Source organism: Heterocephalus glaber, unplaced genomic scaffold, assembly GCF_053883595.1.
Source record: "Heterocephalus glaber isolate CG9 unplaced genomic scaffold, H.glaber_assembly_v1.0 deba00001497, whole genome shotgun sequence".
Taxonomy (NCBI): domain Eukaryota; kingdom Metazoa; phylum Chordata; class Mammalia; order Rodentia; family Bathyergidae; genus Heterocephalus; species Heterocephalus glaber.
In genome coordinates, this window is record NW_028258320.1 from 67368882 (window position 1) to 67393185 (window position 24304).

The 24304-nt window shown below is 40.6% G+C and overlaps 1 protein-coding gene across 1 annotated transcript in view; it reads left to right on the top strand.

Annotated features, from left to right (window-relative positions):
* Window positions 1-5198: 5198 nt before the first annotated feature.
* Shtn1 (shootin 1) overlaps window positions 5199-24304 on the top strand; it is a 96901-nt gene continuing 77795 nt past the window's right edge. The window contains exons 1-2 of the mRNA XM_087185250.1: window positions 5199-5537; window positions 19982-20034. Of these exons, the coding sequence (XP_087041376.1) occupies window positions 5480-5537; window positions 19982-20034 (111 nt within the window). The 5' untranslated portion in view covers window positions 5199-5479. The remainder of the gene's footprint in view (window positions 5538-19981; window positions 20035-24304) is intronic.

Genomic DNA, 24304 nt, shown 5'->3' on the forward strand with positions numbered 1-24304 from the left:
CATTGGGGAGGGACATTGCAGAGGAGAAACAGTTCATGGCAGACAAAAGGTAGCCAAGCAGCAAAGCAGTGAAGAAGCAGCAAGTGACAAGCAGGAACAACAGCAGCCCTCTTTCTGTCCCTTATATCTGATCCAAGCTAACCACCCTGAGGGCAGGTAACACTCAAACCCAGGGTGGGGCACCTTTAATCCTAGCATCACACCATGAATCAATTCCAGAATCACATCCTTAATCCCAGCATCACACACTCTAGATCCAGCCACCTTTGAAAAGCTCCACCTATGACTGCATGAGGCTTTGGGATGATATCTAGACACAAGTCATAACAGTAATCAAAATAAAAGGCTTAGTAGGTAGGTTGAGCAGCAGAATGGCATGAATAAACTGGAAGATAGAAAAATAGAAATTGCCCAATATGAACAATAGACCAAAAGGGGATGGGAAAAAAAGTGAACAGAGCCTCAAAGACCTGTGGGACTGTAAAAAAAGACCTAACACTTGTAATATTAAAGTTTCAGAAGGTGAAGGAAAAGAGACTGGTGTCAAAAAGAACTTGAAGAAATAATGGGAGGTAACTTTTCAAAATTGGTGAGAGATACAAATCTACTAATTCAAGATACAAAATGAATTCCAAATAGGAAAACTTCAAAGGAATCCATCAAAATAGATCATACTTAAGCTTCTGAAGTGACAAAGAAAATATGTTGAAAGCAGCCAATGGAATAATGATACTCTATCTACAGGGAGAAACAAAATGATTTGGATGACAGCATACATCTCATAGAACCTATGGAAAACATGGCATGATGTTTTTCAAGTGCTGAAAGAATGGTCAGCACAGATTCCTACACCTGGTGGGAGGATATCAAGTTAGTCTTAGATGAAGAAAAGCTAAAATAAATTTGTTACCCTAAGAGGTATCCTATGGGAATGGCTAGAGAAAGTTCTTTAAATAGAGAAAAGAAACAATAGAAAGAACCTTGGAACATTAGGAAGGAAAAAATAACATGGTAAGTCTTACAGTTTAGACCTAAAATGTCTCTCAAAGTTGCATGTGGTTGGAAGGTGACTGGGTCAGGAGGGCACCACACTCAGCAGTGATTCATTCATTGATGAGTTCATAGATGAATGGCTGTCAGGAGAAGGGGGCTGTTGGAGCTGAGTCACTGAGGGCCTGACTTGGAAGAATGGATGTATTTTTGTTCCTGTGTCTTCCCTTCTCTCCCTGCTTCCTGGCTCCCATGGGGTAAGCAGTTTTTTGCTGCCAGGCCCTTCTGCCATGTTTCTGCCTTGGAGGCAGCCAACTTTGTACTGCACCCTTTGGAAACTGTGAGCCAAGTAAGCCTTTTCTCCTTTAAAAAAAAAGAAAAAAAAGAAAAATGAGACCCCCCAAAATAAAAGACCCAATCAAAAAATGGGCAAGTGAAATGAATAGACACTTCTCAGAAGTACAAATAGCCAATAAACATATGAAGAAATGGTCAACATCAGTGGCCATTACAGAAATGCAAATTAAAACAACAATGAGATTCTATCTTACTCCAGAAAAAAGTGGCCATCATCAAGAAATTAAATACTAACAAATGCTGGTGATGCTGCAGGGAAAAAGGAACTTATCTACACTGTTGGTGGGAATGTAAACTAGTACAACCACTATGGAAATCAGTATAGAGAGTCCTCAAAAAATTGATACTAGAAATCCTGTTTGACCCAGCTATTTCCCTTCTAGGTATCTTCCCAAAAGAGTTAAAGACATCATATTACAGTGACACACACATACCCACATCTACAGCAGTGCAATTCATAATAGCTAATTCTTGGAAGTAGACTATATGTCCATCAGCAGAATGGATGAAAAGATATGGTATTTACACACAATGGAGTACTGCTCTGCCATAAAGAAAAACAAACTTGAGTAATTTTAGGAAAATGGATGCATCTTGCGACCATAATGTTAAATGAAATAAATCAGACACACAAGTTTAAATCTTTTATATGAGAAACCCAAAATATAAATAAAAATAAAAGATAATCTTTCTCAAATGGGAAGGGATCAAAAGATAGAAAGGGGGTGGGAGAAAAGGAGATGAAAAAAAGAATTAAGATGTGTTATGTACATGTGCCAACTCCACACAGGGAATGGAAACATTACGTACTATAAACATGTATCAATAAAAAGTAAGAGTAGGACAAAGTACTATGTACACAAATATTTGAAAAATTAAAAATATTTTTGTGAGAAACATATTAAATAGTTTTACAAATGGTATATTAAGGCAGGTTTTCTTCCTTGAAAATCAGTTTTAGTATAGCTATATTGGGATATGATTCATATACTATCAAACTCTCCCATGTAAAGTGTACACTTTAGTATATAACTATAGTCAATACCCATTTCCTGTTTTCTCCCAAGCCCCACCCACCCCCAACTATGAGTTGGGTAGAAATCACTTTCTCTATGGTCAAGATTGTCAAATATGTAGATGCAATACAATATGCAGATGTAGATACAACACCTGGGCTTTTCTGGCTGGCTTTTTCCACCCAGTGTGCTTTCAAAGTTCATCTATGTTGTATCATGGGTAATATTTTTTTATTTTGTCAAATAAAATTCCAGTGTTGCCAATTTATATCATAACTGACCTTAAGTAAATAGCTGTTGTACTCATACCTTTTAGGGCGGACTCTTTAGCATAGAATGCGTGTTTAAGAGAAAATCCTTTTTCTCTTAAACTTTCCACCCTCACCACCTGGGCCTGTTCCTCTACTTCCTATTCATGATCTTGTGTTTCATACAAATCCTTTCAGTTAATTTTTAGAAAGTTTCTCTCCTCTACATAGGTGCATGAATGTGTGTTTACGTATGTACATGTAACCTGAATTTTAAAGGTTTTTTGAAGTTACATGTTTTGGGGGTTAATAATACCTCCAATGTGATGCCTGCAACATATAACCCTATGTGTATTATTAAAGAGAACAAAAACTAATTATATCACTTCCCATCAATATTCACATCATATAAATAAACCATAATGTAATGGGAGATCTGAATTTCAATAAGTGATTCTAATAGCCATCCTAATAATTCATACCATGCCCTCGGGATATCATATTGTATTTCAGGTAGTTATTTGAATTTCAATAGGGTAAATGGGATTAATTTCAAGAGGCTGCAGATTCAACGTGGGATTAAAAAACTCAATTTCATAATTAACTTTTAGGTTTTTTTGAGGCAGGGTCTCATTATGAAGTTCACACTGGCCTTGAACTCACTATGTAGCCCAGGCTGGCCTGGAACTCACAACAATCCTCCTGCCTCAGCCTCCCAAGTGCTGGGATTACATGCTTGGCTTAATTAATTCATTCTTAAACTCCAAAAATATTACCTAACTATAGCATAATTGGCAAAGACAACTAAATCAGTCATTTAAAAGAATGGAATTTTGTAATCTAATCCAAATATTGGATGGACATTCTGCTTATATTTGGTAGGGTGTGAGAAAACATTTCTAGGTTAAGAGGGGGCTCCTCCCTCACAGTCAGGATGATACCTCAGAATTAACATATTTCCTGGCTCCCTATAAAAGCTAGATGGTCATGATTTGCACTCAGATCTCTGTGTTTTTTTCAAGAATGAAATTATTTCTCTTCCCACAAAATACCCAGTAGAAATACACATTCATATTTTCACGTAGTTGAGACTGAACTGTCTCACATTTTCTGCCTCTTACTTCAACTCTGAAAGAAGGCCTAAAATACAATTTCAGGGCAAAGGCCCTACAATTATCTTCTCAGGACATTCCTGACAGCTGACCTGCCAGCATTTTGAACTATCATAAGGGAAAGATTTGACTAAGAAAAACCCCACACCAAAACTCTTTTTAAGGTTGCAGTAATTTAATTCAATCTATTTAAAAATACTATGTTGGCCGTTTAGACCATTCTACCACTAAATTACTCATGCTAAGCTACTGTATTACCATTTCAGAAAGGAAGAAGGTACTATCATTTTTGTTTTCAAAATTTATTTTGGGTTAGGATTTAATGACAAGTACCACAAAGATAATAGTTACATGACTTACCAGAATACCAGCCTTCCTCTCTATCCTGGAGAGAGGGACATGTTAAGTGGCCTTGAACATTTGCATATCAGGAATGAGCAGAAGCACTGTGCTACCGGAGTCTAGAGACAGAAAAACCAAGGCATGCGGTAGGTCTGCTTCAGTGTGGGTTGGGCTTGGATGCTTAATGAGCAGTGTAAAAGACCTGTGCATGTTTCAGCTTATAATTACCAACCATCACTGCTAAGACCCGTAATCTTAAAAAAAAAAAACAAAAAAAACCACTACTATATGCTGAATTCTGGTTTTGGTGTTTTGATCATTTTTCTCCCCCTGTTCAATCCTTACAAATCCTCCTGGAATGTAGCTATTATTATTATTACTCCTATCCTCTAGATGAAGTTCAAAGACTGTAGGAGACTTTACCAAAGGTTAGCCAACAGCTAGGGCTTGGGGAGAACTGCTTTGGAGCAGGCAGAGACCCTTGCTTCTCTCCTGATCCAGTCTACCAAAGCCCGGTTTAAAAAGCGCAGAGGAGGCCAGTGCAGGGCTTCATTTCACAATGCCAGCTTCTGCTGCCAGGCAGCCATGTGACCTTGGGCATTGGGACAGCAGTGGCCACCTCCCTCCAGCGAAGGTCCTCCTCCCATGCGAACCAGATGACCCGCGTGGGCCCTCCAGGCCCGGCGATCCGCGCGCAGCAGGGCCCACGTTCATATCCCTTCTCCAACTTGGCGCGGCGGAGGAAAGCCCACTGGGGCCCTTGGTAACGGTGACCCGACTACAGGCCCCCTCACCCCGCACTGGTGACCTAACTAGACTGCCCCTCTGTGCCCCTGCAGGGCAGACTGGAGGGTTTGGGTCCTGGTCCTGCTCTGCCAGGTGGACCGCGTCGGACAGCCAGGCCGGCGGGTCCTGAGAGCTCCGCGTGAGGACCTGGAAAGGAGCCTCGGCGCTCCGTCCGTCATTGCCCTTTCCTAGCCCACGGCTCCTGGGGGCGCGGCCCTCAGCTTCCAGAGCTGGGTTCCCACAGGCGCTGCGAAGCCGCGGCGGGTTTTCTCGGCCCGGCAGAGGCCAGTAGAGCCCACGGGGCGGCAGCGCGACCCCGCCCGCCTGCGCGTCCTGGGCGCCGGGCTCCGGGAGGGTCACGGCCGCGCGATCGCCGCAGGCTGGGGCGCCCTTCCCGCCCCGCGCCGTCCCCGCCGTCTCCCGCCCGCTTCAGGTGCAGCGGCCGCGGGTAGGTGCGCGGGAATGATCTCACCCGCGCGCTCCGCGCCAGGAGGAGGAGGAGCGGGAGCGAAACCAACTTCCGGGTAGTGCAGCCGCACGCCACCGGCATCTTGCTTTTTCTTCCCCCTCCCCCGTGTCCCCCTCGCCGCTCCCTCTTTTCCTTTTATTCCCAGCCCCACCCGCCAAAATGAACAGCTCGGACGAGGAGAAGCAGCTGCAGCTCATCACCAGCCTGAAGGAGCAAGGTAGGTGGGCCGGGGGCGCCAGGTGTGGGAGCCGCGGCCGGGGCGAGAAGGGGGTGCGGCAGGTGCGGGCCTGGCGGGGTCGCCCGGGGACTCCGGCGCCGCGGGGAAGGGCCCTGCGCGCCCTGGAGAGCCGAGGAGGAGGTGCGAGTCTCCGGGAGAGCCGGGCCGGGCCTGGGCAACCGCGCGCGAGACACCGTGGGCGGTCGGGGTCGGGGGTCGGGGGTCGGGGGTCGGGGTGGGGCAGGGACGAGGATGCGGCGCGGACCAGGTCACAGGGCTCCGCTTCCACGCGGGATCGCGGGCGGCTCAGCCGGCCACACTCCGAGCTGTGCCCCGCCCTGGCGCAGTTCTGGCGCCCCTGGGCCTGCGGTGCTGCTTCACAACCTTTCCAGTTTTCCTTGGGGTTTGGTCTAGTTCCTCTTTCATTACCCAGCTGGGATTTTTCAGCCCAGGATGTGTTATTATCACTTCCCCTTTTTAGCAATTTATTAGTCATTGGGTCAACACTCTGCCTGTGTTGGGCTTCCTAAGCGAAGAGCGTTGGCGCTTGGGGCAGGAGAGCCAGGCCCTGTGCACGCATGTCTCTGCTGCTTGGCAACTGTGAATTATCCTTTAATAAAGAGCTGCTTCAATCGATCATTTTCATCAGTTGCCACACTTGTGAACAAAGCCAGATCAGAGAGCCAGTGCTAACCTAATGCATTTTTAAAAAAATTATGATTACAATGACCAAAGGGTGGTTTGGGAATATAGGTCAAAAGGAGCAAGAACCATCCAGATTTAGGAAGTGAAAGTGTGCTGGGACAGGTGCTTTTCTGAGAGACTTCCTCTCGGGGCCATACAGCCTAAGGGTCCTGCTCCGTGGCTAAACTTGTTTAGTCCCAGCTCTCTTGCTTTTCTTGGCTTAGCTTCCTAGCTTTGTGAACTTAGGAGTCTGTTCCCTTCCTTGGATCTTGTGGTGAATGAGACCCTACCTTACTAAAGAGGAAGCTTAAGCCACATGACTTCAGGAGATCCTGCCCAGGACTCCGACCTGTTGCTCCTTGAACCCGCGAACATCCCATCTGTGAGGCTGCCTGGATCCCTGTGGAATCCACCCTCCTGACAAACAAGCCTCAATGGGACTGCATTGTGTGAGCTTAGGGAAGTTACTTACCCTTACTGAAATGGACATAAACACATTTCCCTGTGATATCCAGCATCTAGGAAGTGTTGAGTAAAAGTTTATCTCTTTGACCTTCCCAGCCCTTTCACCTCTCAGATTAGCCTGAAGTCATAAAGTTACAAGGACCAGAGTGCCATTATCTGGAATCTCTCAAATGTTTCAGTGATGGCTGAATTCTACTAGTATTCTATTCTATTCTTTTCTATTTATTTATTTATTTGGTACCAGGGATCGAACTTGGGTCCTTGCGCTTGCGAAGCAGGCGGCAGAACCACTGAGCTAGATCCCTGGCCCTAGTATTTTATTTTTAAAAACATCTTCTGTCCCATAATTTAAAAACTCTTGATTCATATTCCAAACTTTTATTATTAGGAATAGCAGTGGAAATCAGATCCAGTAATAATACAATAAAAATTTTACCTCTTTCATTCTGTGTATAATTTTAACAGTGCAGATAATTCATAAGTTGTTTCCATTTGATTTTGGAACACATTTTTCTGTTTGTGTTGAATTAAGGGCTGCAAAAAAGGGAAGACTTTCAAGTTTTTGGCTTTTTATTTTATTGGAAAAAAAATCCATGGTATTGGTATTTTTAGAGGCTACATTTCCTTAAGGACATATCAGAGGTAATAGAACAGTGTGCTTTTGAAATCTGTGGTTCTTTTCTTCTTTTTTTTGGTGAGGGGATACTGGGGGTTGATCCCAGGACCTTCACATTGACCTATATCCCCAGCCCCTTTTATTATTTTGAAACAAGCTCTTGTTAAGTTGCTAACTTGTGATCCTCCTGCCTCTGCCTCCCTGAGTGCTAGGATTACAGGTGTCTGCCACTATGCCTGGTGAAATTTGTTTCTTAAAAGTATAGATAGTCTTTCTGGGCCGGGGATTTAGCTCAGTGGTTCCACCACCTGCCTCGCAAGTGCAAGGTCCTGAGTTCGATCCCCGGTACCAAAAAAAAAAAGAAAAGTATAGTCTTTCTTTCAAAAGGATAATGAGTCTGGTTACACAGGTGCTAGGATTTTTTTCACCCCACAATGTGATCTTTATAAATCCCCGAACCAAAGCATTTGCCATTGGATCATTGCCTGTGCTAACAGTTGGCTTCTTTCAAGAGTATTTAATTGTTGTTGAACCTGTGTAACTAACTGGGAAGCTAATGATTTAAGATGAAAACTCAGGCTCTTTGGGTACTTACCAATATTATAATAAATTTTATAAACGGATGGTTTGTACTATCTGTTAACATTGTGTGTGATAATTCCACTACTCCTATTTAATATGAACAAAAAGAACCATTGTTACTCTGTTTTTCTTTTTAAATGTTGAATAAATGTATGTTTTTATTTCCTTTAACAAATACCTAGTTCTTACATATGAGGCCCATGTGCTAGACTGGGGGAGTTCAGATAGTAAACCTGGTAATTCTTGTTCTTACTAAGTCAATGAAATTATCATTAATCAAGTAATTATGTAAATGAGTGTACGGTTACATATTTTTCTAGTATAGATTCTTAGCAATTGAATTGTTGGATTTGAGGGCATGCACATAAAAGGGTTTGCTAGAGAGTGCAAAAATGCCCCCCACAATGGCTGTGGAGTCCACATCCCCCAGCAGTGCACATATCCCCACATTCTGATTAACATTGGTAATAACAATCTTTAGTAATTTGACAGCCTGATAGGTCTCTGAATTTTTGCCAATCTAATGGGCACAATGGTGCCATTTACAATTTATATTGCCCTGCTTACTAGTGAAGTTTGCAGTCTTTTTACCTGTTTATTGGGGATTTGGGTTTCATCACGTGGCTCCTTTTGAACCCATTCCCCGTGGGGCTGCGCAGAAATAAGGCTTCTCTCTGCTCTCAACTGCAGAGCTGACAGCAGCCCTCCCTAATGTGAAGCCGTCAGTGGTGTGGTGAATAAGGTTGCTTTTGACAAAAGTTGTGAAATGTAATGACGGAGACTGTCATAATATGAACAATCTCTAATTTCTACTTACCATTCCCTAAGCTCTGTATCTTATAAATCACACCCACTTCTGAATTACTTCAAAACATTGTATGTTCCCTTCTAGTGAATGGTATAATTAGCTATATTATTGTCTTTCTAGAAAGTTATATTATGTCCCTTTAAAAAAAATTAACCAGTGCGTGATTGCTTATGTTCAAGCAGATGTTGAGGTAATGAGGTAATTCTCCTTTTGTTTTTTGGGGGGGCTTTATTTTATTGGACTGATTGACATCTTTAATGCACAGAGAAATGGCAACTTTGGGTACTGTTTCCGATGCACATTTCCTAGTTACTAAAGTGGACATTTCCCTTACAAAACATCATACAATTTGCTCCCCCTCCAGAATTCTGTTAGAAAATGATAGACTTAGTTCAGCATTTGTTTAAGGTGCCTGATTTTCTGTGTAATCCATTCAACCCACAGGCACTGAATATTCATAACCAGGCACTGTGCTAGGCAGACCTTGTTCCTGCTGGTGAGGATTTCCTGGTTTGGCATGCCAATTCCAGGAAATGTCTGATTGGCCTTGTTGAGGTCAGAGATTCAGAATCTTTGGCCAGAGAGCATCTTGGTTGGCAGACTCCACAAGGACCCATGACCTGGAGTAGTGCGGAGCAGAAGGGCGTCTGCCACCAACGGGAAGATGCAGCCTGGGCTGAACCAAGAAATAGGTTCCCATTAGACTATGCTGTACCACTCACTCCATATGCCGTGCCATTTGAAACTTGTCAATGGAGTTTTGAAGAGAGTGATTATCACCTAACGTAAAGGTTTTTTCTTTGCTTTCTTTCCTTGGTGGTGGGGATCAAACCCATGGTAGGCAAATGCTCTACCACTGAACGATAGCCCCAGCCCTAGTAAGGATGTTGTAATGTAAGAGCAGACAATGACAACAAAAACCCCAAAGTCATGGGCCAGTACCATCTAAAATAGATCTACTATGGTAAGATCGTTGGTTTTTAAAGCAAGCTCGCTTTTTTCCGTATTTAGCACTAGTATTTTCCTCAAGTTATTGGGCTACTGCTTAAAGTTCAAATGGAAATTCAGTCAAGCTTTCTCCTAGAGCTGAGCTAGCAACTCACAGAGGCTTCTTGTGTTACCTTGGCTTCTGGGTCAGAAAACAGCCAGAGCATTATTTTGACCAAAGAGGCCCAAACTGTTGCTTGCCACAATCACCGTATCGGTCTGAAAAAACTGAAGCATTGGCAATCGTGGATTCATACAAAGTCATTCTGTAGAAAGCAGTTTGGAATCAAATGATTTCCCTGGTTTCAAGTGCAAATTTGGCTTTACACCACTATTTTTCAAAGTATAGTCCAGGGGCCATTTACCTCTGAATCACCAAGTGCTTTTTAGAAATGTAGTTTGCTCCCCAAGTTAGTGAACCAGTGCTGAAGAGACCCCAGCTGGGCAGCTCCCCAGAAGATGGACACTCAGCTTGGGCTGAAGAACTGCATGTTCTAGGTAGAATTCCACTCTTTGCTTCATACTTCCCTTACCTAGGTAAATCTTTGTGTGTGTGTGTGTGGGTGTGTGTATGCGTGCAAGTGCAGCATGTGCACAGTACTAGAGATTGAACGCAGGGGCTAGTGGGCTAGCGCATGCTAGGTAAGCACCCTGTCACCGAGCTGCATCTCTCTCTCTATTTTGAGACAGGGTCTCACTAAGTTCCCCAGCTGCCCTCAGATTTGTGATCCTCCCACCTCAGCCTCCCATGTAGCTGGGGTTACAGTTGTGAACCACCACACCTGGTTTACTTTTGTTTTTAAAATTCTAAATGATGAAATGAAAATGAAAAGTACAATTATCTATTCCATCCAATCTATCATTTTTCAGTCTTTATTATCATCCTCCTAAGGATCCTTTAAAGACATTTTATGTACTGTGACCTTTTGGAAGGACATCAACCATTGTAATATCTGTAATTCTGGTTTTTTGCCTCCCTGAAGTCAATATCACCCCTCATTGACAATGCCTACTGTAGCCCCATTTCTGTTCTTCAAAGTTATTTACCGTTATTTGTTGCATTTCCTTTCAGAAATTGTGTCCTTCTGTGTACATATATCCTGTCATCTAACAAGTAACTTTTAATTAAATCATTAAAAATTGGATAGTGTTCCACTTTATGGACCTGTCATATTGGATTAAATGTCCTCTGGATGGACATTTCTGTGTTTTAGGGGTTTTTCCTATTAAAGTAAAATGCTTTTGGTAATGTATTAAAGTTGGAGACATCAGTATGAAAAGTTGGAGACATCAGTATGAACTCATATATAGCTTAATGTAGATACAGATGGTTATATATGAAAATATTTATAGATTATGTACATATATTTGGGTTAGTATACACAGGTGTGTTTTCTTGTTCTATCAGCTGAGAGATTATAGCGGTACCATTAGCAACAAGCACATTTAGCATCCTGATACATTTGGGTTCTGATACTATCCTCCAGTAAAAGGAATGGGATTTCTGGGAGAAATGGGCAATTCTAAGATTGGGGCAGGAAGTGTACGAGACAAGCCTGGCCCATGATGTGGTGCCAGAAACTGAGGAAGTGCTCAGGCTGATAAGCCCAGAAGTAATGGGCTATTTCAAAGAGACGAGGGAATCACCTAAAGGAACTTCTAAAGGCCAAAGTGGGTACAATTTGAAAAACAAAATATTAGATTATAACTCAAAGTATACAGTAAACATTCATAAGTAAATACTAGAAGAGACGAATCTTCCATGCAGGCAAATTCCAAATAATTTATGTAGGTGCTACCCCTTAAAATACGTAAATTCCCTCATCCTTAAGTCTGGGCTATACATGGTAACGCCTTTCCAAAGATCACAGTATGGAAAAAGGGAACTAAAGTAACTTTCCAGTGGACTACTTAAATCCAGTTCATGTCAACAGTGGTGAGTTATGTTGCTAATGTGTATTTTTGATACAGTGTGATGAAAATGGCACTTATCTTTGTAGTCTCTTTCTAAAGTCCCATCAACCCGGTCTACTTATGAGGAAGACAGTGGACAAAGTTGAGGCCCATTCTACAAAATACCTGACCACTACTTCTCAAAACTTCCAGGATCTAAACCAGCAAAACCTGTCAAAGTCTTAACAAGTGAAGAAAGTCTGAGAAAATATCACAGCCAAACAGTACCTGAGGATATATGATATCTGATTGTAATATGCCATTCAAGATGGGATCCTAGAGCAGAAAAAGGACATTAGGCAAAAGCTGAGGAACTCTGAATAAAACAGGGACTCTAGTTCATAATATGTCAATATTGGCCCATTAAGCATAACACATGTACTATACTAATGCAAGATATTAATAATAGGGGGAATATATGGGAACTCTGTTCAGTTAGCCTCCAGTATCATGGGTTCCATGTCTTTAGATTCAACCAACTTGAGATAAAAAAATATTTGAAAAAAATTGTACTGAACACATACAACTTCATTGTTATCATTCTTTCCTAAAAATATGACAACTACTTATGTAGCATTTACATTGAATTACATATTTTAAGGAACCTGCAGATGATTTACAGAATATAGGAGAAGGTGTATAGGTTATATGGAAATATTGCATCATTTTATTTAAGGGACTTGAGCATTTCTGGATTTTGGTATCTGCTATGGTCCTAGAACCATTCCTCTGTGGATACTGAAGGATGACTGAACTATGTTTGAAGTTTTTCTATATATTTAAAACTTTTAAAGTTTACTAAAGATAATATTCTTGTACACATACTTGTAAGTGCAACTGTAGAAAATATTCTTTTTTTTTTGGTACCAGGGCTTGAACTCGGGACCTTGTGCTTGTGAGGCAGGCAGCGGAACCACTGAGCTAAATCCCCGGCCCCTGTAGAAAATATTCTTTCCAAATAATTCTAAAATTTACAAATAATAGTTGTATATACTTATGGAATATTGGGAAAGTTCTTTTAAATGGAATCAGTGAATCTAAACAAGTATGTTTTGAAGTTTTCCCTACTTTGGATTTCACTCTTTTTTTGTGGTGCTGGAGATTGAACGCGGAGTCTTGTATATACTCAATTCAGTAAGTGCTGTACCACTGAGCTATATCCCCAGCTCATAGATTTTATTCTTTAAAGCTATTACACAGTTAGGTTTTGTTTTAAAATGTAGAAGGAACGTAACATATTCTCCCTCCTTACCATGCTGACTAAGCATTTTAAACATTAAAATATAAGTTCTGAGATTTTGGTGAGGTGCTGTGAAGAGCAATAAACCAACATCCTTTAATTAACTTGATTTTGTCGCATATCTTCCCTGGTTAAAATCCAGGTAGACTCTGTTTGTATATGTGTATGTTTTTTTAAATAAAACTTTTTGGAGACATTTTATGATTAAAGAAAAATTGATCTGAGAAGAGAACTCCCACTTAACTCCTCGCCTTTCCTCCACCCCCATTTCTGCTATTATTCATATCTTGCCTTAAACTAATGTGACACATTTGTAAGAATTGATGAGCCAATGTTAATACGTCATTATCAACTAAAGTTGAAGTTTACATTAGGGTTCACCCTTTGTATTGCACATCTATGGGTTTAAGCAATGTACCATCATTGCAGTATTATATAGAAGAGTTTCACTGCTTTAAAAATTCCTTGTGCTTTACCCATTCTTTGCTTCTTCTCTCTGAACTCCTGTCAAGTACTGTCTCCATAGTTTTGTCTTGTTCAGAATGTCATACAGTTGGACTCATACTGTATTTAGCCTTTTCAGATTGGTTTCTTTCACCTAGCAATATGCATTTAAAGTTCTCTATGTCTTCTTGTGGCTTGATAGCTATGCGCCCCTTTTCATCACTGAATAGTATTCTGTCACATGGGTGTACCATAGTTTCTGTTTACATATTGAAAACTTCGTGGTAGCTCCCAAGTTTGGGCAGTTATCTGCTATAAATGTTTACGTGGTGGCAAGGAATAAAAGTGTTCTATAGTCTTTGATTAGCTCATGGGCCCTACAATTGGGTCTTAGTAAGCCTGTGTCTTTGGGCTGTGTCCTCATAAGTTCTTGTCTGTTTTTCCCTCATGAGGTGAGACAGGAAAGCTAGAGGTGGCTGGTCTTGGGTATTTCCCTACAAATCTATTAAGGTCTGGTAAAACAGTTTCTTTTGAGGTCAGCCTGAAGAAGAACAAAATCTGGGCATATTTCAGAATACCTTCTTTATCTTCCATCTGCTAAAAATAGTAGGGAAATTTGATCTTCACTATATGAATTTGGTAGGGTTCCTGAAAGCAAAACTCACAAAGGTATGCCCCACACATACCCATCTCTTGCACATTTTTAACTCTCAGACTTGTCCAAACTGAGTCTCTAGCAATTTGTCTATTACGGTTTAGGTTTTCCTGTCTTGGTACTGGTTCTCGAGGAGGTTTCTGCTCCCAGGCGTCCACTCCCACAAATTATGACCCTCTTATCTACCCATGTGTCTCCAACTTTGGGGATGGCAGGTTGACCTGTGACCTCACTTGTCTAATGAACTTAAAAGTTGCGGATTTTCAGTTTGTTTTGCTTTTTTTGTTGTTAGGATGGAGTTCTTTACAAGCTCCTTACTTGCCAGACCAGAAAGCAGACATATATGTATATTAAAGATACTCAGTTTCTTTGTTTTCTGTTTGTTAATTTGAAGCCATTAATATAGTTGGTGGAGAGTACTTCTGAGGCATCATTAATTCATTAACACTGAACTGTGTTCTACGAAGTATTTGGTGCATTTCACATATGCCATAATTTCTGCGATATGAAATCTGTCACCTTTGTTTTTTGATCTGCATTTCTAACAGTGTTTTCCCTGGCTTTTATGATGATTTAATTAGCAAAGGAGTTATAAATGATTTCTCTTTCTGCTCTGGCTTTAAGAGGAAGACCAACTGGGGTGTGTGCCGAAGGGAATCATGTCCTAATTGCACGATGTCTTTTATGATCTGTGTCCTCATTCCCTGCTGGTAAGGTTTCAAGATACAGACTCAGTGGATGCAGAGCTACATTAAATCTCATGAGGCAGTGCTTTTCTGGTTACATGTGGTGACTGTTTAAAGTTCCATTTTTATCATGCAACATGATATGAGAAGACCTTTTACTGTAGAGAGGAGAGTCTGAAACACGAGAATTTGCTCATGTGAAAACTTAGATCCATTCTCCCTTCCTCCTCAGTTTACCATATATTTATCAAATGCCTATTCTATGTCAGGCATTGTGCTAGCTGTGGGCATCTGGGTGAATAAAGACATAGTCATCACCCTAGAGGATTATTTTCTGATCTAGTGCTTCATTGCATTGACACAATAGTGCTCATTAATGTCTTTTTGCAGGAAGGACTTGAGGACTCAGTAGACATGTTTTACCTCCATTTCTTAGTAAGGGATTTGATTTCTCTATGCATTTATGTCTTCCTTTGTGAAATGGGGATGTTTGATGCTCAGTTGTTTCATATCAGGATTCGTGTGAACCATTCATTCAATATAGGTGTGGACTCTGCTCTGTACTCTTCTGAATGTAAGGCATATTGCAATCAACTGAGTGAGAGAAAAGGCAAAAAAACTCAAACAGATCCATGTGTGGATAACTTACATATGGCTCTATTAGAGTCATATGTATCTTTTACCCAAAATGCTTGTTTCAGATTTTAGATTTTTTTAAGGGGTGGGGATATTTGCGTAGATTTTACCAGTTGAGCATCCTTAATGCAAAAATCCAAAATTTGAAATGCTCCCAAATCTAAAACTTAGGCACTCAAAAAGTTTCAGATTTCAGATTTTTGGATTAGGGATGCTTAACCTTTATGTGACAAGATACTCTGCTGGTATATTAAAATGTAAGTGCTAGTTTAGCCTGAGAGATATGAAGAGGGCTTCTTAGAAGAATTGAGAGTTGAATTGCATTGCAAAGGAGGAGGTGAGGGAAGACCTTGCAGGTGGAAGAGAAAAACATTGGCAAAGGCACATAGGCAGAAAGATCAGGGAAGCACTGGGGCTTCTGATGTGATGGAATAGGTTGTAGCCTCCAAGGCTGAATGCGGGCAGTAGAGTGGGGTACCAACTTGTGAAGTCAAGGTCTTTGGCAATTTTAAAGCAAGAAAATGAAATAAGTAGCTTGCTTTGTCAGTATGCTGACTCCCTTCCGTGTAGAGAATGAACTCAGGGTAGAGGGAAGCTAGCACTAGATAGAGTTCTGTCAATACTGAAGGTCTGAATTAGGCAAAGATACTGGCTGCAGAGGAAATAGATTGGAGAGACATTCTGTAGAGATGAGAGGAATTTGATGATCCTTTGGAGAGAGAGGAGAATGGACTCAAGGTTCATCCTGTGGGTAGCAGCTTCGGGGCTGGGTGAATGATGACAGCAGTAGAGGAGATCCCGTGTGCAGGAAGCTGGAAGCTTGAGTGAAAGGGAGTTGGTGTGCTCACTTTCTAACATGTTGTGTTCAAGGTGCTTATATGGTATCTGGACAGATGTCCAGAATAGTGTTGGCCAGTAGCATTTTCTGCTCTGTGGGAAGGGTCTGTGTCCAGTGTCCAGTATGGTGTCCACTAGCCACATGTGACTGTGCACCCAAAGAACTGAATTTTCATTGTATTTAAATTAAATGATTAACACTTAACCAGCTACTTGTGGCTAATGGCTGTATAAGGGACTGTGAAATTTTAGAAACTGTTGGTTGGAAATGCTGATCTGGAGATGCTGGAGGTGGGACGATTAGATTTCCTAGGGCTGACATTTGCAGGGATGCTGGACTTGCAGTGCTCAGACAGACAGTCCCAGGCACACCGTGATGCTTGTTAACCTTCTCCAGAGGGGTTGTAATTGGCTTGTAGTTATGAGCCTTCGCTGTCACACGTCTGAAACAACTAAGTCTACTCAGCTCCCTCCTGGGCTGGGTATGTCATGTTTATAGCTTGGAAAGAATTCTTTTTCTTGGAATGACTGAGTTAGAAAATGGAAAAGCAGCATGATTCTTAAAACTTGTGCTCTGCCTGATATTCTCCACCATCTTCTGTTGTATGGTGGTTCCCACTTTGGGCTATAAATTAGAATCACCTTGGCATTCACATCTTTAAAAAAAAGAAGGTGCCTAAGCTCCACCCCAGACTCTTGGGGTGGGAAGGGCAGTGTGGAGAGGGAGTCAAATTTTGTGTGATTGCAAACTCTCCAGATGATTCAGTGTGCAGCCAGGATGGAAAAATGTATTCCTCAGATGTGCTTCCCTTCCTCTGCCACGTTTCTTTAAGACATCACGTGTTTGCACTTGATCTTTAGTCCCTTTCCGCTCCTTTGATTTGGTGGGGGGATAATAGGATCCCGGGTTGCAGAGATTTTTCCAGTTGGCCATCTTTTGGGCCATGTAAGACAAGTAGTCCTGAAACCCAGAGCACCCTAATCTCTTTTTAAAAAGTCACGTGCTCAAGGTTTGATGTACTACTGCAGAGGTGATAACCATGGCTAACATGCAGGGAACACTTCAGGTCCCTAAACACTCATATATATCAACTCATTTACTCTTAGTAATAGCCCCACAAGGGGCACTTTTCCAGATGAGGAATCTGAGACTTGGATTAAGGACTTGCTATAGCTTCCTTGGCCAAGAAGTGCTCAGGCTGGGAGTCAGGTGCACGTTGTAATTACTGTCCTGTATGACCTTACTACACAGAGGCATGCACTATACCCGTGAGCCTGAGAGATGAAGGCTTCCCAAGCTGTCTTTCTTATGATGGAGAATTGGTCACATTCATCTCTTCTTATACATTGATTGATTTAGAATTTAGAGGGCCTCTCATCAAATCACTTGAGTAGTACAAGCTTACTTTCAAAACTTTTCAAACTGTGAGCCAATTCTAAAACAATAAGAAGGCTTTTTCTGCCATTCCTTGACATTGCTGCTCCAAAAGTAGCTGAATGATAAAAAGGCACTTCAATTTTTGCCAGGTTTGCTGAGGATGGGGTTACATATATATTCACTGTGATATGTATGCATATATGTTTCTGGGTATGTATGAGTACTCTTTAGGACACAGAGCTTGGTTTTTTAACTTCAAAGAAATAAATGATTTTCTTTCCTTCTCTGGCTTATTCCTCACTTATCCCCTGTCTGTTACCAAGTGGTTAATTCTTCCCATACTTCCCCTTTCTGGTACCTGGCTTTATTTTTTTAATATGCACATAGCCACAAACAGTTTTCTGTGCTTTCCAGTACAATATGGTAGATGAAGGGTTCTTAATTAATGCTTTTAATAAAGATCCAGTAATTGGGAATTTACAATGGTCCATCTGGGTTCTATTGACAGTATAATGGAAGAATAGTATGACTATTTTTAAAAAGCCTTTCAAGCCATTAACTGATGTTTTAAATGGAAAAAAATTTTGTCAATATGAGATTATTTATTGTATAGATAAAGTAGGTCACAAATAATCGAATTTTCAACTTCATCTGTAGATACTTTTAAATGTCAAGTAATTTAAACCAAAATCTCTCAATAAGACATATATTTATTTTTTGAAATGGTATAGGAATAAGATTTAGGAACATGATCGTAGACTATCTAATGGCGTAAGAGCATATTTTAGGAATCTTCCCTAGTCCTTGTTTCTCTCTGTTAAGAAGTGGGGCACATATCATTGATTTTTTAGATCAAGGACAGTTTGGTTTGTATTCAGTTATATTCAGTGTTTGGTGGGCATTGATATGGAAGAAAACTGTAGAGAGCTTTATTCTGTGGTCAGTCAGATTTTTTCTGTTGAAAGTTTTTTTTCGAAAGGGGTATATCTTTGCATGTATATGTTCAAAACTATTTTATGAGCTGTGTTCAAGGATCTTATAGATATGACTTCAATAAAGTGTCCATTAATTTTTATTTTATATCCATACTATGCTTCTGGGAATTGGTAATATAATCCCATAAATATTTGCTAATATGAATTGAATTTTTATATCATCACTGGAAGTATTCTGAACCCTTTGATTACTCCTGAAGGAAACAAAGCATGTACTTCATTGTGTTAATTATTTATTTCTGACGTGTTCTCTGTCTTAGTGGTTAGAATCATAAATTTCTAGAATTAATGATTAGATTTTTCTGAGATGTTCTTGAAGCTGCTGGTTTCAGATTTTTATTATTTTCTGCAGATTATTCATATAGTCAACTTTTTCTTTTTGTAAAACAGGTTTTTTTCAATAGATAAATCCCAGTCACATTTTTAAAAAGATAGAAGCCCAATCTGATGATTCACTGGTTCTCTGTTGCCAGTGTGGCCCAGGGATGGGTTGAGCGGCAGTTCTAGGCTTACTGAGATGTTCTGCTTCATCTGCTCCCCCCCCCCCCCGCCCCGCCCCGCCCCACCCCACCCTCGTACCAGGGATCGAACTCAGGACCTTGTGCTTGCAAGGCAGGCGTGGTGCCACTGAGCTAAATCCCCGGCCTTCTGTTTCATCTTTGATCTTAATTTGTGTTCTAAACTTGATATTCTCAGCTGGGGGAATACTTAAAATGGTGCTTTTGCCAAAACACGAATGTAAGGGTTCAGCTTATTTCATTTTTCAGCAGTAGGGGATTTTTTTTTTTTTTTTTTGGTACCGGGGATTGAACTTGGGACCTTGCGCTTGAGAAGCAGGCGCCGGAACCACTGAGCTAAATCCCTGGCCCCAGCAGTAGGGGATTTTTATGTGGAAAACCTTTTTTCATCATGTAGTTGGGAGTATATCAGTTTACCTATATTCCCAATTTAGTTAAATCTCGTGGGTTTCTGCTCATGGTTTGGTGAGTGCAGTGTTGTCCAGAAAAATAATGGTTCTTAGCTGAATGCTCATAGCCTAAACTTTTTGCTCTGTATGAAGTAGATACATGACATTGAGTTGAATGAGCAAGCTTACTTTGTTTTCTAGAGACAGTTTCTAGATAAACCTGTTGGTAGCACCATAGACTAATAGCATTGGGAGGAACTCTGGGGAACACCCACTGAATCCTCATAGGACCAGTGCTGAGCACCAAAGAGGAGGAATGGCTTGTCTTAGGTCACTTCCCTTGGCTCTGAAGTCTTCCTAGTGACATAGGGAGAACTGAAGTTCAGTTTGATGGGCTCCCATCTGCTGTACTCTCTTTTTCTTTTCTACTTTTAAAGGCAGAAGCCTTTTGTGGCTTCTTCTCCACCCTACTCCAACCTAGTAAATAGCTGATGGGATAAGTTGGGTTCTCAGGTTTTTCCACAGTAAACTTCCAATAGAGTTGTAATGTTGCTTTTCTTTTTTCTTTTAGCTGTAGGCGAATATGAAGACCTTAGAGCAGAGAACCAGAAAACAAAGGAGAAGGTTTGTACTTTTTACCCTTTTTTCCCTTTCCTTACATGTGTGAAAGCCTAGGCCGCATAGTACATTGTTCAGCCACCAATTTCAGTTAAATGTGAATGAGGGTTTTTTTTTTCTTCTTTTCTCTTGCTTATGTGGTTCAAGCTAATATCAACTCCAGGCTCCAGATGGTAAAGATAGCAGGCATGCCACAGTGGGCACAGTTTTGGGAGATTAACTGCACAGCTAAACGTGCAGCAAGGCACCAGGCCAAGCCATGCAGGTCCTCCAGTATTGCACCTTTCCCCTCACAGTCAGTGAGGGAGTCTGGGGATGCCGTCAAAGGCCTGAGACTTTTACTTTTGGGACCAGACATGATAGACACTGGAGAGAAGAGTCTTTGGAGTTAGCCATTGGTTGTTACCTCAGAAACCTCTATAAACCTTTTATACCTTTGCTTCATCTACGGGAATAATACAGTGACTGTTGGAAAAACACCCACGGTGACGAAGGGGCAGCCTGTGAATTTCCTTAGGGGCTCTGGCAGTTTTAGTTTTTAATTGTTAAATAATTGAATTCTATTTACCTTCACAATCTGTGTCCTCTTTCTCTCTAAAAATGTCTAAGATTTGTTAGTGTTTGCTTTAGTATATAAATCATATCTATTATTTCGTCTATAAATTAGTGAGGGGACAAATACAAGATAGAAAAATAGAAAGACTGAGTAGAAAATGAAAAATAAGAGAGATGTAGCAAACTGTCCATTTTTATTTCAGATATAAACAAAATTTACTTTAAAAATTACTGTTTGGTAGACTAAATGTTTTCGAACATTATTTGCCTGGTGGAAAATTTGTAATACAGGACCGTAGTAGTTCTTAAATAAGAAGATGGTTGTCACTGCTATAAATTGTCATACATTATCTTTAAAATTTTAGAGTAAGGGCTGTAACAAAGACTGGCAGTAAGTTAACTGTAAAATCTGTGCCATATTTGATATTATTTATTGGTCTTTTAAGAATTATATTTAACTTTCACCCATACTCTTTTGCTACCTATGCAGCTGTAGTATGACTAGTGATATTAATGGTAAGCTCTCTTAATTCAGAGCAGATTATAATAGATTTGTAGATAATTATTTTCACATAATTTTAAAGCTCCTTTGTCTTTTTGTAAATTAATCCTTGGTGATCTGTGAAATCTTATTTCCTTTCTTTTTTTCATCATACAATTCAGAGAATAGTTGATGGGGGCTGCTAAAAATATCCATGGTAATAGGTGGCTGGTGCAGGCAAGGGTTGGTCAAAAAATAGGGTGAGTGTTTAAATTTTAAAATTTTATTATAATAAAAGACACATTGCCATTAATAGTCTCCCTTGCTTTGTGTACACTTATTCCAGCATTCTTGCCACTTTCTGAAGCAGTTCTGGAAGTCTATTTTGTCTTTACAGGTATGATAAAAAATACAGAGAAGGCTTGGTGCCGAGTGCCCTGTAAAGAAAGGCAGGCTCATAAAACATTACAGTGTATCCTCATCCACCTTATTTACCACATCTGGCACCATGTGACTTGTGGCTCTTCTCCAAAGTCAAAATGACTATGAAATGTAAATATTTTGAGTTGATTCAGAACCTCAAGGCAGCCAGGAAGCCCAATTGAAGACATTCAGGAAAGGGGACCTCCAGAACTGCCTCAGAAACTGTCAAGAATCATAAAGAAGGATAAACTTGAGGCATTTGTAGGTAAATGAATGCACCTCAAGATCATACTGTTAGATGAAGTAAATCAGACACACAAGTTTAAATATCACATTGTTTCTCTTATATGAGAAATCCAAAATATAAATAAAGAGCAAAATAAAGGATAGATAATGAGAAGTAGGAGATCTTTCTCAGTTGGGAAGAGGAACAAGAGTTGGAGGGAGAGGGAAGGAAGGAAGGGAAAAGGGATTAAAAAGAAAATCAAAGAAAAAAATGGAAACAGTTTTTAAAAATACAAAGTGGAGCAAAAATTGGAGCAGGGAAGAGAGGAGAAGGGGCCAAAGAAGAATTAAGATGTGTTATGTACACTTACCAACTCCCCGCTATAAATGTAATCATTATGTACTGCAAAGATGTACTAATAAAAATAATTATAAAAAAAAGCAAATTTGAGTTAGTAAAAAAAGAAAAGTGGCAAGAATGTGGGGGTGTATTTGAAGCAGGGTGGAGTATTTCGAGGGGAATAAATGGCAAGGTGTCATTTCCTGTAATAAATTTAAAAAATGTAAACATATACCATATATATATATATATATATATTTTTTTTTTTTTTTTGAACCAGGGATTAAACTCAGGTCCTTGCACTTGTGGAGCAGGCAGTGAAACCACTGAGCTAAATCCCCGGCCCTATACCATATTTTTTTTTAACACATTTTATATAACAAGGTGGTAAAAAAGGCACAGAAAATAGTTTGACAAGAGGATTTCTAATTCTATCACTATAACTGCCCGAAATCACAGTTGTCTCGAGGCTGGAAGTAGGTGGAGAGGTTGTACTGGCACCCTGGTCCCTGATGCCTTATAATTTTAAAGCAGATTTTCTGGATGATGTTTAGACCAGATAGCTTGATTCTCTTTCCTAAGATACCCAACTACCTTTTACCTCTAGGAGGAGGAAAAGGCTGAGAAATTTTCAGTTGGTAGAATCTTTCTAATGTTGCTCCTGGGCCAACAAGGGAAGAGCAAAGCAAATTGAAGGGGGTTAATTCAGGAGAACTGTTTAACTTAGAAGATACGAGGAGGGGCGGGCCAGGGATTTAGCTCAGTGGTTTCACTGCCTGCTGCGCGAGCACAAGGACCCAAGTTCGATCCCTGGTACCAAAAGAAAAAAAGAAAGAAAGAAGATACAAGGAGGGAAGCCAACAGATGTCTTTCTGTGGTGGAGAAAAGGCATATAGATAATAGCCAATAACAGAAGATGAAGACTAAATTTGTTTTGTTTGCTTCCCTTCTTCTTTAATCCTTGTTTACTTGTAGAACTAGCAGTGCCCTGAATATAGGAGGTGCTCTATAAACATAGGCTGGCAGCCATGATGGTTAGTTAACCCAGAGCCACCTTTTGCAGTGAGGTTTTAAGTGAGCTGTCTGTTATGCAAGTGGGATTATAGGTAAAATGCATTTGGCAAAGGAAAGATTACACATTTCCTCAGCCCATTAACTGTTTACATGCTTCTCTGTGTAGAGTATGGCCTGATATGTTCATAACATCTGTGGGCATTATTGACTGGCTTCTGTCCTAATTCTTCAAAAATAACTCTTAACACAAATGAGAGGAAAAGAAAAGAAAGCAATATGGAATGCTAGGTGGTTGGGTAAAACAAAGCAGAGTGGTCTTAAGTTCACAGCACTCTGTTTACCTCCTGCTAAAAGACTAGCTTGCTTATTACTGCACGTTTTTCCCCCAAAGGGGGGGCTCTATGACAAAGGAGGGAAGCATATAATAAAAGCCTTTTATATGACATAGAATGAGTAAAAGCAGCTTTAGTTCTGGAGGTGGCAAATGGAGGACACCATTTTCTCTGGGAAAGCACGCTCTTCTGCCTGGCTGAGGAACTCTGACCAGTCCACATCAGCAAATACGCACAGCCATCTTCTTTCAGGGCCCCCAGCCCAGAGGATGGTTCATTTCCTCAGTTCACTTCATCCAATGTAAGATTTCTTTTGCCATCTTTAATTGGATGTGGGAAAATTTGGCATGAATGGGGGAGCAAGAAAATGAATGGTAAGGTGTTCTCCCTTACACATGTCTCCATTAAGTGCAGTTTTCTTTGTGGCCAGGTCATGATCATACCTTAGCAATGGGAAGAGACAGTGGATGTGATTTTGTTTGGGTAGGATCTCCTTCCCTGCTTAGAGTATCCTCTGTTGCAAGTTTCAGGATATATGCTATTCAGAGAAGATAGTTTCTTAACAGCCTGTGTATATCAAGAAGCTACTATGGGACATCTGTGTCATCTTACCTCCTTCAACTGATGCTCCAAACAGCCCCATATCATCCCCATTTCAAAGAGAGAAAGGGACTCAGAGACAGTGTAGTGAGTTTCCTGAGGTTATACAGGTAATCAGCGGCAGAGTCTAGATTCAAAACTGGGTCTTCTGACCACAGTATTCTTTTATAAGCAGGTAGAGTAATGGGGGTGTATTGATTTTTTTCTCTTAACATCCTAGTTTTGTTCTTTATTGTGCATGAAGTTTTCATACCAAATTATCACACTCGTTACTTTTCTAGTCCTTGTTGTCACTGTCCATTAGTT